The sequence below is a fragment of the Poromitra crassiceps genome (assembly GCF_964638095.1).
Source record: "Poromitra crassiceps genome assembly, chromosome: 2".
NCBI lineage: Eukaryota > Metazoa > Chordata > Actinopteri > Beryciformes > Melamphaidae > Poromitra > Poromitra crassiceps.
In genome coordinates, this window is record NC_139624.1 from 20,364,483 (window position 1) to 20,376,725 (window position 12,243).

Genomic DNA, 12,243 nt, shown 5'->3' on the forward strand with positions numbered 1-12,243 from the left:
TCCAAACATGTGATTCCAATGACGCCGATGGTGTTGCTCTCGCTCTCGCAGCTCTCCCAGAGCTATGGAGAATGGGGAAAAATGAATATGCAAGAGTGTTGGATGCCGCTCCACGCTGTAGGTATCGCCAGAAGATTGCAAAACATATAAGATATGAAAATAAATTATTTTTCAAGCAACTTGCTAGTGTTTTCCTGTTGCCTGCTGCTGGTTGCCACCAAGCAGAACTCTTATCAGATGGGCCCTGGGACAAAATCTTATCAAATGGGGGTCTGTGGTCTAATTTGTGTCAGTTTAGGAGTCCTTGTTGTCTTTTACATGAAAAAGTTTCAGAACCACTGTAAGGATTTGGAATTTAGAAGTTATAGCGCCCAGTGACCAGTAGGTGTCGGTAATCCATCTACCGCTGGATGACAACCATCTGAAAACACGAAGAAGACGGCAAAGAAGAAGAAGAGAGTAGAAGAAGACTACTTCCTTGTGTTCGTGCATGTGACTGAGAGAAAGCAGCATGGGTCCTCCAGGATTCAACAGACCAAAAACAGTAAGAAAGTATTTAAAGTAAGCGTTATAAAAGATAAAGTTCAGGAAGTGAAAATTCTTCAATTTAATGTCCCCCCAGAGATTTCTTATTTGCTGCAAGTTACGATTGTTAACTTGTCGTTTCGCAAACAAGCTAGCATTGTTAGCTAACAGAAGACATAACAACGTTGTTGGCTGGCTTCCACTTCTCCACGGTTTCACGTTTACTTTTCCCCTTTCTGGAAAGGGAGGGAAGAAATGCCACGCTATCTACCTTGTAGACATGACATGTTCTTTTTAATATTAGAATACCGATCATTAGGAATGCCATAACCTACGTTTCATGTTGTAGGCTATGTTTGTTACTAGGGCAATACAATTTGTGTGTGTGTGTGTGTGTGTGTGTGTGTGTGTGTGTGTGTGTGTGTGTGTGTATGTGTGTGTGTGTGTGTGTGTGTTTGGGGGGGGGGCACACCTACTACTGACACGTTATTTTAAAGCATTCATTCTGGCCATTAGGTTTACTGATACGGTTACATGCTGCCACTCCGACGTGCTGCCACTCCGACGTTCTGCCACTCCGAAATATCGGCACTCCGAAAGGGGGTCTATATTCCCCGTTTTTCACTAACCTCTCTCTCCCAACCCCCACGCCAAACCTAACCTCCCCCTATGCCTAAACCTAACCTCCCCCAGACCCTAACCCAAAACCTAACCTCTCCCACCCCCACGCCTAAACCTAAGGTCGGCATTGCGGCTTCTAAGGTGAACGACCGCCAGTCCGAATGATGGAAGTTAACGTTCGGAGTGGCAGCATGTCGGAAAGGCAAAGGAACCCCTACTGATACATGTCATCTGCCTTACCATGTAGTACAGTGCAGTGTTTGAGAGGCATTAGGTTTACTGATACATTTCATCTGCCTTACCATGTAGTACAGTGCAGTGTTTGAGAGGCATTAGGTTTACTGATACATTTCATCTGCCTTACCATGTAGTACAGTGCAGTGTTTGAGAGGCATTAGGTTTACTGATACATGTCATCTGCCTTACCATGTAGTACAGTGCAGTGTTTGAGAGGCATTAGGTTTACTGATACATTTCGTCTGCCTTACCATGTAGTACAGTGCAGTGTTTGAGAGGCATTAGGTTTACTGATACATTTCGTCTGCCTTACCATGTAGTACAGTGCAGTGTTTGAGAGGCATTAGGTTTACTGATACATTTCATCTGGCTTACCATGTAGTACAGTGCAGTGTTTGGGAGGCATTATGTTTACTGATACATTTCATCTGGCTTACCAAGTTGTTCATGTGTTGTCTTGCAGGAATTGGGTAAGAAGCTTTTCAAGCGTCGCCGAGTTCTCAGCAGAGACAAGAGGAAGAGGCGCCAGATTGTTGGAGCAGTGGTTGACCAGGGCCTCATCACCATCCATCACCTGAAGAAGAGAAAGTCAGTCATCCACACACTATTGTTGTGTGTGTGTGTGTGTATGTTTGTGTGTGTGTGCGTGCGCGTGTGCATGCCATTGAGAGCCATGTGTATGCATGTTTTCATTCCAACCAAACTACGTAGATTACACACCTTCAACCAAAGAGGAGCAAGTAGTTACTGAAATTTCTGTGTTTGTGTTGTTGTGAAAACCTGCATACATCTGGCTCTCAATAACACGTTATTATGGAACCCACCGCGGTTCCGGCAAAACCACGCCCTGTGCCCGCCTACGGGTCTTTTGTTCTCCTTTGACAGCTCTTGCCTCTTGACAGTCGAATCTCCCTCCCACACCACAAGCACTGCGCACAGCCCAGCGACTTCATTAACCAACTGAATTGCTCTTGATAGCGGACATTGAAATAAATTATGGTATGACCCTATTTATAATGCACGCACAGGGGAGAGAAAGGCATCTATACATTCTAGTTTTATTATCGGGAATATGGCAAATGGGTGAATCTACCAAAATGTTGGCGTATCCCTTTAATAACACTATGACCTTGATCTAATTATTGTAGTGAAATAACATGATGGCTGTGCACGATCAATGTAAGTGATATTGGCATAGCAAGTATTCATTGTTTAAATACGTAGTTTGGTCAGGGCTCAAAAGCAGGACAGGAACAGGTTGGTCAAGTGACCACAAGGCATTTAAGCAACCTGAATTCATGTAAAAGAGTGAAAGTGGGTGATTAAAATAGGCATTGACAATATATATATATATATATATATATATATGTGTGTGTATGTGTATATATATGTATATTCTCTATACATGTGTCTATGTATATATCTGTGTGTGTCTATGTATATATGTGTGTATATATATATATATATATATATACACATATATGAATCTGAACGGGGGGAAGACGACAAGCAAATCGGTTGTCTTTGTCCCACACTGTACGTTGTGCTTTATTTGGCCCTCAGCTCCAGCGCGAGAGCAAACATCACTCTTTCTGGAAAGAAGAAACGCAAACTCCTCAAGCAGCTGCATCACATGCAGCAGGAAAAGGCCGTCATGGAAGGTAAGGCCGATCAAAGCCCTCGCCTCGCCGCATGCAGCTCCCAAAACATGCGACTCCCCGCAGCTGGTGTGAACAACCACCAAGTATACTATAATGTAGATGGAGAGATAACAGGAGAGAGTGAAAGCTATGACCAAGTATATTATAATGTAGATTATACCATGGTCTGGGTGAACACTCGTTTCTGATTGGCTGGCAGGTGTGCATTAAAACCGTGTAACGCACACGTAATCCGGCTCAAGTCTAATCACATGTTGTAAATTCATCCGCTCCTCAACCTGCACAGCTGTTTAATCAAACGGCACAGCTAACGTTATTCAACTCCCTACCTCAGCTTGTATGAGCTGAGCGGACTATAGCTTCCCTGCATCATACCAGCTCATATCCAAGGTTCGTCCTATTTACTGGAACAGCGAATGTTTCTATTGCATGAGAAGCTGGCGGGATGGTAAGGATTGTTCCAGGTATTAGCCGGTTTCCCAAGTGTTGCTAGATAAACAGAGTTATGGCCTGTGAAAAACTTAACATTTTGATTGCTTAACTTGCACCAAAAATGTGCGAATGGTCAAATGCTTTTATTTATTTAATGTTGGCAAATGACCAATGATGGCATAAGTTGATGGGATAATCAACTCCTAGGTGTGCGTTAAATGATTTTAATGCACTTTGCGGATGCAAGCGTCGGGTGGTGCGGAATGCGGATGCAAGCGTCGGGTGGTTCTTCGCCTCCACGTCGTGCATTAAAATCGTTTAACGTACACCTAGTTGTTGATTATCCCTTGCGTATATGCACTACATTCTCTCCTTGGGCTAACTTCTAGTCATTGAAATCACACAATTTAATCATTTTGCCGGGGACTCCCCTATGCGACCCCCTCATCAAGCAGACGTTGAGAGTGTAGGTATAGTCCCAGGTCAAGGCTGACATTGAAGCATGTTTCTTGCTGGAAAGAAGGAACACAGGTGCAAGCAGAACATTAATGTGCTACATGTGTTTGTGTGTTCAGCATTACTCAGGGTTCCCTCGGGTCCTTGAAATCCTTAAAAGTTTGTTAATTTGAGGGGGGGGGGAATCGAGGCCTTGAAGGTTTTTGAAAATAGACATAGATGTGGGTCATTCAAAGTGCTTGAATTTATATATTTTCTGCAAGAATAGAAATTTAAGTTCTTTTGATATGTGTTTATTTAAAGTGTAACACAGCACAGTTGCAGGTTTTTGGTTGAATTAGGTCCACAAGGCTCCGCGGTCATTCCTGGCATCCCAATATGGCCTTCTCAGCAGTTACAAGACTCCCTAAAGTAAAGAAGAAGAAAAAAAGGGTCTTGTTCGTACAGGTGGATGTTTGAGCTTCACTGTGCAGAACGATGTCCGTGCAGTTTGACACTAGAAGGTTGTTTTCACATTTCATCTGCTCAAAGTGGAGCGTGTCTCTGGGCTCACTGAAAAGTCGATTTCCAACAAGCATGACATCACGAATACTGGAGCCAATCCCTGTCCAGTATTCAGCAGTTAAAGCCCTTGTTTGTATGCTGTGATTGGCTAGTTATGTTCTAGATAACCCTGATTGGTTGATTTGGATTTTAATGAGGCAGAAGGAGGGGGAAGTAATTTTAAGGATTTAACCAGATAATTTGCCTTTTTTTGTGGGGAAAACCATCAGACACAAATGATTATTCAAAGCGGAGTATTTGATCTACATCTTAAAACATGACATTAGGGGGTCTTTAACAAATTGAATAGTAGGGCGTCTGGGTAGTGCAGTGGTAGATTCCCTACCAACACCAGGGTCACAGGTTCAAGCCCCGCCCTCCGGCTTGGACGGGCATCCATAGAGAGGCAAAGTGGAACGTCACTTCCTGCTTCAGCACTGTACCAGAGATTTTCATCCGCCATTTATTTTCCAGTAGACATTTCGTTAAATGCTTATAAAATAGTTGTACTTCGTCGAACCAAACGGTTCAGCTAACGCTATAATCGGGAGAGACCATAGAACATTTCACTCTGACCCAAACTTTAAAAAACAACATCGAAAAAATATTTTCTTTAAACCCGCATTTTTTTAACGTTTTGGTCCCAGTGAAATGTTATGCAATCTCTCCTGTTTCTAAATATATCTGTACCGTTTGGTTTGAACCAGTAAAACTATTTTTATACGCATTTTACGAAATGTGGATGGGAAAATAAATGAAAATCTCTGGTACAGTGCTGAAGCAGGAAGTAGGCGGTCACTTTGCCTCTATACATGCACAATCTGCCTTTTTCACAGCAGCTATGTTGTGTCTAAAAGGCAGGGAGTGACACAGGTGCAAGCAAAACATTAATGGGGGCCCCAGCACTGGAACACCTAAACGGATTGGAAGTTGGAACTCCTCATTAATGTTCTGCTTGCACCTGTGTTCCTTTTGGCCTTTTAGACACAAAATGGCTGCTGTGGAAAAGGTCAGTTGCCCGTGTCTGTGGGTGGGTAGTCTGATTAGGTGGTGTTTGTCCTGGTCACTCGCTGCTCTACTTCCGTTGAGTGGGACTGATGAAACGCTCATGTATTTTCATTGTCTTTGTCTCACTCCACAGTTCAGGCAAAAGCAGCACCAAAGAAGAAGTCCCCGGCATCTGCTGCAGCGGCACCAAAGAAGAAGTCCCCGGCATCTGCTGCAGCCAAACAGCAGAAAGCAGGCGTGTCCCAGGAGGACGTGGACATGGCAGAGATGGAATGAGAGGAGGGATCATCTAGGCAGGGCAACATCCTGCGTTTTGACTCCAACGGACAAATGGGAGTCAGTTAATTTTTGAATGGAATACTGATGAATGGGCAATATGATATAGTGGCTTATCTGAACAAACACAGGTGGAACTGAAGCAAAGTAGTTTCCACTCACTGTTTATGCCCAGAGGGATGTTTGCTGTTTGGCTCCGCCTCCACTTGTTCCAGTCAGGCAGGGTGTGCATTCACATATCAAAGTTGATTGAGAAATGTAATATCGACTAATTTGTGAATATGCAGTGTTTTTTCTGTCAAATGTTCAACAGATTTGCCTCAGATATTCATATTTAGATATTTATATTTGCCACGTTGTTTATTTCAGAGTATCTGCAGCAGCCCCTTAAATCTGTCTTCTGTTCTACTACTATTTCCAGACTTTGATTTGTTTTTGAAGATTTTGTCTGATATTCAATATGATTTTTCGCAGCTAGAAGTTTCGCCCATGCTAACTAGGTCATATCACTATCGATGAAGAGTGTTCTTCACAGTGACAAATTATTATTATTATTGGAAGGGTTCTTACATGCTTTCCATTTTAAAATTCCATATCATTTTCCTGGCGGACCCTACTGTATGTTCTTGACTGGATGTGATTTTGGTGGGTGTATTTGATATAAAGCATCCCGCTATCTGAACATTATTCTTCACATCAACAAAAACTGCCCTCAAAGTGGCTCTACAAACAACATCAAAGCTAGAATTATGAGTGTATCTGACCTGAGTATTCAAATTGAAAAAACGGTGGAGCTACTAGGAGTATTTTTATATAGCAATATTTAATGCGAAGTAATATATCTGTGTACAGGCAGTTACAAATCAGAATATATCTTCAAAGTTATCAGGCTAACATTGCCTGAGGAAGACCTACGTGGTTGAAACGCGTTGCGTTTTGTCTGCCCGTATAACTTTGAAGATATACGGTATTCTGATTTGTAACTGCCTGTACACAGATATATTACTTCGCATTAAATATTGCTATATAAAAATACTCCTAGTAGCTCCACCGTTTTTTCAATTTGAATACTTTTGCCTTTTGAGCTGCTTGGGTCCACACTTTATTTGATTTCCTGTATCTGACCTGAACCACAACATTTTCCATGCTTTTCCAGATGTTTTTTCCCCTTAGAAATTCCCAAACTATTCAAGACCTGGAAATTATCAAATTCATTTTCCAGGCCTGCGTGAGAACCCTAACATTTGCATCATATCTGCTTTACATAATGCATACATTACTTAATTTCCTGATGCCCTTTTTTATTTTGCCCATAACGTTTCAGAAATTGCATTTGCTGTGTTCGTCTTTCTGAAACCGGCAGATCCCTTCAAAGTAAACTGTATCACAAACTGTATTGTAGTGTTATTTAATGCACATGATACCACCTGTCAGTGTCACTAGTACTTATTGTGGATGTACAGCCTGCTGCATTATCTAGTGTGCTGTGGATTGATGAATTCTGCAAAAATCTGTGATTTATGAAAGTTCAAATATTAAGAGCTGATGCCTTTTTCCCCCTTTTGTCATCAATGTTGTGATGCTTTGGGTTGATTTCTGTGGAATCAGAAATTGTGAGTTTAGCGCAAAAGCACAAATTAAATTGGCAGCAGCCTATACTGGTTCAAGCAACAAATTCACATGTATTGTTCACCCTCTTCAATTATTGATATGTCTGCATTTAAATGTGCGTTTTATATTAAATGTTTTTTGTTGAGAGGGTTAGATTAGAGTAGGCTACTTTTGTTTGTATTGATAGGCTATATATTTTTTTCCTCCCGTTAGTAATAATTAGAGATGTATTGACGACAGAATCTAGTGTAGGCTCTATGGGGTAGACGGCAGCATCCCTCCCTCCCCCTACCTACCAGAGGACAAAGACTGAAATGGGTCAGAGAGTCGGGAGGAAAGAAGAGGCAGATCTGGCACCAGCCATAATGTGAGGTAGGCTCCATCCTGACGGGAAGAACGTGCTGTTATTGACGGGATTCACCAGCTTCACCATGCCGCCGATACACACGCGTTTATATATCTATCAGCGGAGAGAGGGGGAGACGTTTGTTTAGGATTTTAGAGAAAAAACGCCGCTGTCTCGTCTTTGAGATTCTGGACCAACAGATGTAGCATCATCATCATCAGCATGTCCTCGGGCTGAGTGCCGTGTGCTGGAGAGCAGCTCGGGGCTAAGCGTTACTGGGACAGACACAACTGGTTTGATGGTTCCAGACAGTCGCCGACGACCGACCGACGCGTCCATCTGTGTCCTCCGAGGAAAGGGACACGCTACGTCTGTAGGAAAGAGCCTACATGTCCAGATTTGACTGAAGCACTGCATGTGCTTTGTGTCTCAGAGGTAGAGTAGCCTACATCTGACGTTTGTTTTGGCATTTCTGTGGCTCAGAGCTGATATATGACAGGTAGGAAAATATAGCCTACAAGAAGCTATCACAGGTCCGGTAGGCTGTATCTTATTGATTTAGACATGCATAAATACGTCCCTACTGCACCGTGAGACAAAAGTTATCATCGAATTACATTTGGGCCTTGAGCAATTTCTGTAGCCTATCAACAGTGAGCTAGCCACGCATGTGTTTTTAAGGCATCCGTAGCGTACCACCATAACATACCAGGCTGATGCTTTATAGCTACTGTTTCTGGGCTTGTTTTGATTCTATTTCTTGTAGGCTATATTCCCGGCCAGCAGACTACTTCTAAACCAGGCCTACTGTCCAAGTCATCGCTTTCATGGGTAGCCTACAGTTCTACAATTCAGCCCTAAATCAACACCTAAAATCATTTTGGGGGCCAGTCATAGGCTATGCGGTTAATGTGTATCCGTTTGGGACGTGAGATGTTTGTAAACCCGTTGTAGAATAGCAAGTAAATCACCTGTCCTGTAATACCTTCATGACCTATTAAAGCTACATTAATTCTCTGTATAAGTGCAGTAGCCTATGGCTGTTTTAAATGTAAGGTTTATCTAGGCTAAGTCTGGTTCCTTTCTCCATCTCAGATCTTTTTACGAGCCAGAAAGCATGATACAATCTACAATTCATTATAAAATCAACTGGAGTACTCAGGTCTCTGGGAGAAATGGGGGTTCATGGGCCTAAAGCCGGGGTTTTCAAAGTGGGAGGCGGGCCTCCCCAGGGGGGGCTCCAAACAGTTTCAGGGGAGGCTCATGAATGGAAGTGAAAAAATATTACATTATTACATTAGTTATCAAAAGGAGATTGCATAGAATAGCCTAAATGTGTTTGATTGGGTTAAAGAGATATAGTAGTTTTTTGGAATACATGTATTACTGTTTTATCCCACTTTCCCAGAGTCAGAAACTAATATGCCTTCAGACAGACCTATTTTATGTATTTGGTGTAGTCTGAAGTATGTCAAACAGCAATATCAGGCTATCTTGGCACAATTGTTGAGTCCCTATTTGTTTATTTATTTATTTGGATCCCTATGGCATTAGCCACTACCAAGGTAGCGACTGCTCTTCCTGGGGTCGTCCACACAAGTGAACATTACATCATAATACAAATACAAAATTGTGTATTTAAAATCAAAGACAAGAGCAGGAAAAAACAAAGATAAAACAACAACAACAACAACAACATTATCAAATGACAATGAGAACAACCCACGGTATGTCTAAAAGTCAGTAAAACATTTGATACAGCTCAGTAATGATAATAGTACCCCATAAGAAAAATGACCACCAAAAATTGCCACATAATATTTGACTATAGTCAAGACTTGGCGAGAGGGGCTAATGTTCTGTGCCATTATAGGCATTTCCTTAGACTCTTTTAAAAACAGTTGTACTTGTTAAATGTGTAATGTCTGATGGTAGACCATTCCATATTGTCATTCCTCTGCACATCACAGTACGCTGCCTTGCATTCGTTTTTGAGACAGGGAGTGAAAAGTAACCTCTTGATGCATGGGTAGTATTAAAGTTATGGCTATTATTACTGCGATATAAAAACTGATGGTGCAGGACATTTGGGATTTTAGACAGGAATTGACCAAGGGGCCGCCTTTTTCCAAGCGTTGTCTGGGGGGAAGCCCACAGTCTCAGACTTTGAAAACCCCTGCCCTAAAGTGTCTATTTGGGGTCCGTGACATGGACGTGTTTGAGCGTTGGTGTTTTCAGAGGAAGCTCCAGAGATGATTCACCGTGTCTTTTGTCCAACTCGTAAACAAACGTCCAGCAGCAGACATGAGCAAGGTGCAAATAGAAACTTGGTTATTATGGCGATGGTGTTGATAGCAGGTCAGATAGCTGTAGCAGTAAAGGAGATAACGGTGAAAATGCCATCATGTCCCATGTAGGAGACGGGGTAAAGTCCTGCTGTGTGGACTGTGGACTCAGAGCGCTGCTGGGCATCTGATGGAGGACTGCTTGTACTGCCGGGCTGCTGGTGGTGAGTAGCCTACTCAAATCTTCTAAAGAACAGGGAGTTTTGGGTTTCAATTTAGCTGGAGAAGGTAATCGAATGTGTCCACCCACGGTTTAGTTGTAGGGTGACACTATTTGGAGAGCCCGGACTACACTACAGAGAGTCTACAGAGTATTTGTACTATTTGAATGGCGTATTAGTTGAAATTCAACAATTCGACGCTTTTACAGATGTTCAACAGATTATCTATACAGTTGTGACAATTCATTACCTACATATTTACACTAGTGTGTGGGACGGGAAGCAAACAATCGGTTTGTTGATTCAACTAATAAGCTGTTAAAACAACATACGGACAAAGCCAAACATTTTAATTGTTGAACGTCAACTAAGAAGCTGTTGAAATGTTACAAAATACTCTGCAGACTGTAGGCAGACTATCCAAATAAAGTGTTACCAGTTGTAATTTATTCACAGAGGATGATTTTCTTTCACACTCAAATTTGATGAAGATAACCAGATGACCTCTCATTCTCCTGTACAATTGCACATCTACAGGGTCTCATTGTAACTGAAGAGATCTTGCATGTTGGTTTTGCAGCATGGTGCAGACAGGCTCCTCCAGGTGTTCGTCACCAGCAGATGGTCTGTGTGAATCATGATCGACCTCGCTCACTAGTTACTACCCCCCCCCCCTCTCAAAGAGTGGATACAATGGTTCCATTTTTAGATTTCCATTTTTAACACAGCCAAATTGATTTAAAATTGAGTGTTTTTTGTTTGTTTCGTTTTTTTGCTATTGTCAGTCACATAGCTGAGACTAAAATCTGGGGCTCAGGGACAGCGGAAAACAAGGTTTTTATGATGCCGACGTCACTGAGCTGATAAGGTTTTGAAGAAGTAACTTAGACCAAGTGTCTGGAAGGAAGTATACTGTAGCTTCATGTGAGAGGCTGTCTTGCTTAACTCATTGGCTGCCAGCCATTTCTGGAAAACGGACGCTCCCACTGCCTCCCACTGTATGGCTCCATGATATGATGACGCTCCTCTTGAGATGAGGGGGGGGGGGGGGGGGGGCGTCAGTGACGTATAGGATAGATAATCCCCCAAAAGCAAGGGACTTCACCAATCTTCAGGATTTTGCTATTATGTCAAATTTCCTGAATTAGCACCCTGACAAAATCCAATTACCGTAGGTCTTCATTATGAATACAATGTTTACTGCATGTTTGAAGATTCACTCAACAGACAATATGAATCCACACTTGTGAACGTGAACAATTTGAAACTCTAATCCGTGTTGCTGTTGAGAACCAAAGCACTGAGCTGGCTCACCAGAAATGTAATAGCTAAATTCTGACATCATCGGTTCAAATATTTGTCAAAAGCTTTTACCTCCAAAGAAGCTTTATTTCTTTGTAGAGTTAAGAATGTGCAAGTGGGCATTGTTGGTTTAAATTTTTGTTGGCCGGCCACAGCTATGCCGTTTTACGTGCGATCGGCCCGCAACTTGTAAAGAGCACCCATTCGGGTGACCTGACCGAGCCACATTTTTTAATTAGTGATGATGTCATCAGTGATGTCATCCTTCCTGGCTGAGGCTATATAACTTCTATATGACATCAGTGATGTCATAGAGCAGGCGAGGCCACGTAGCGGCCGAGCTGCGTATGCGATGCACAGTGGGTGAGCTGCTGGGTGGGCGAGGCCGCGAGCCTACGAATTGTGTGCGCGTAGCGCGTGAGATTGCTAGTCTACAAAATCTCCTTGGATTCTTCAGAAATGCAGTTTCCCATTCACTATCAGTGTAGCAGCAGCTGCAGTATGTATGTATATGTATATGTATATGTATATATATATTCAAGATTCAAGATTTTTATTGTCACTCCATGGTACAAGTATCACGTGTGAAATTCTTGTGCTGTGGACTCCGTTTACAACATAGTACAAATATAACAGGGCATATGAGTGCAAAAAACAACAAGAGACACAACAAGCAATAAGGCAGTATAGTGATAAGACAAGTCAGAGACAGTGGCATA

The 12,243-nt window shown here is 42.3% G+C and overlaps 1 protein-coding gene across 1 annotated transcript; it reads left to right on the forward strand.

Moving 5' to 3' along the window:
- Window positions 1-459: 459 nt before the first annotated feature.
- On the forward strand, window positions 460-6,891 carry c4h11orf98 (chromosome 4 C11orf98 homolog). The gene is made up of 4 exons (XM_083652592.1): window positions 460-544; window positions 1,847-1,971; window positions 2,947-3,044; window positions 5,617-6,891. Exons 1-4 carry the CDS (start codon window positions 512-514, stop codon window positions 5,757-5,759), a joined length of 399 nt encoding a protein of 132 aa, XP_083508718.1. The 5' UTR covers window positions 460-511; the 3' UTR covers window positions 5,760-6,891.
- Window positions 6,892-12,243: the final 5,352 nt, after the last annotated feature.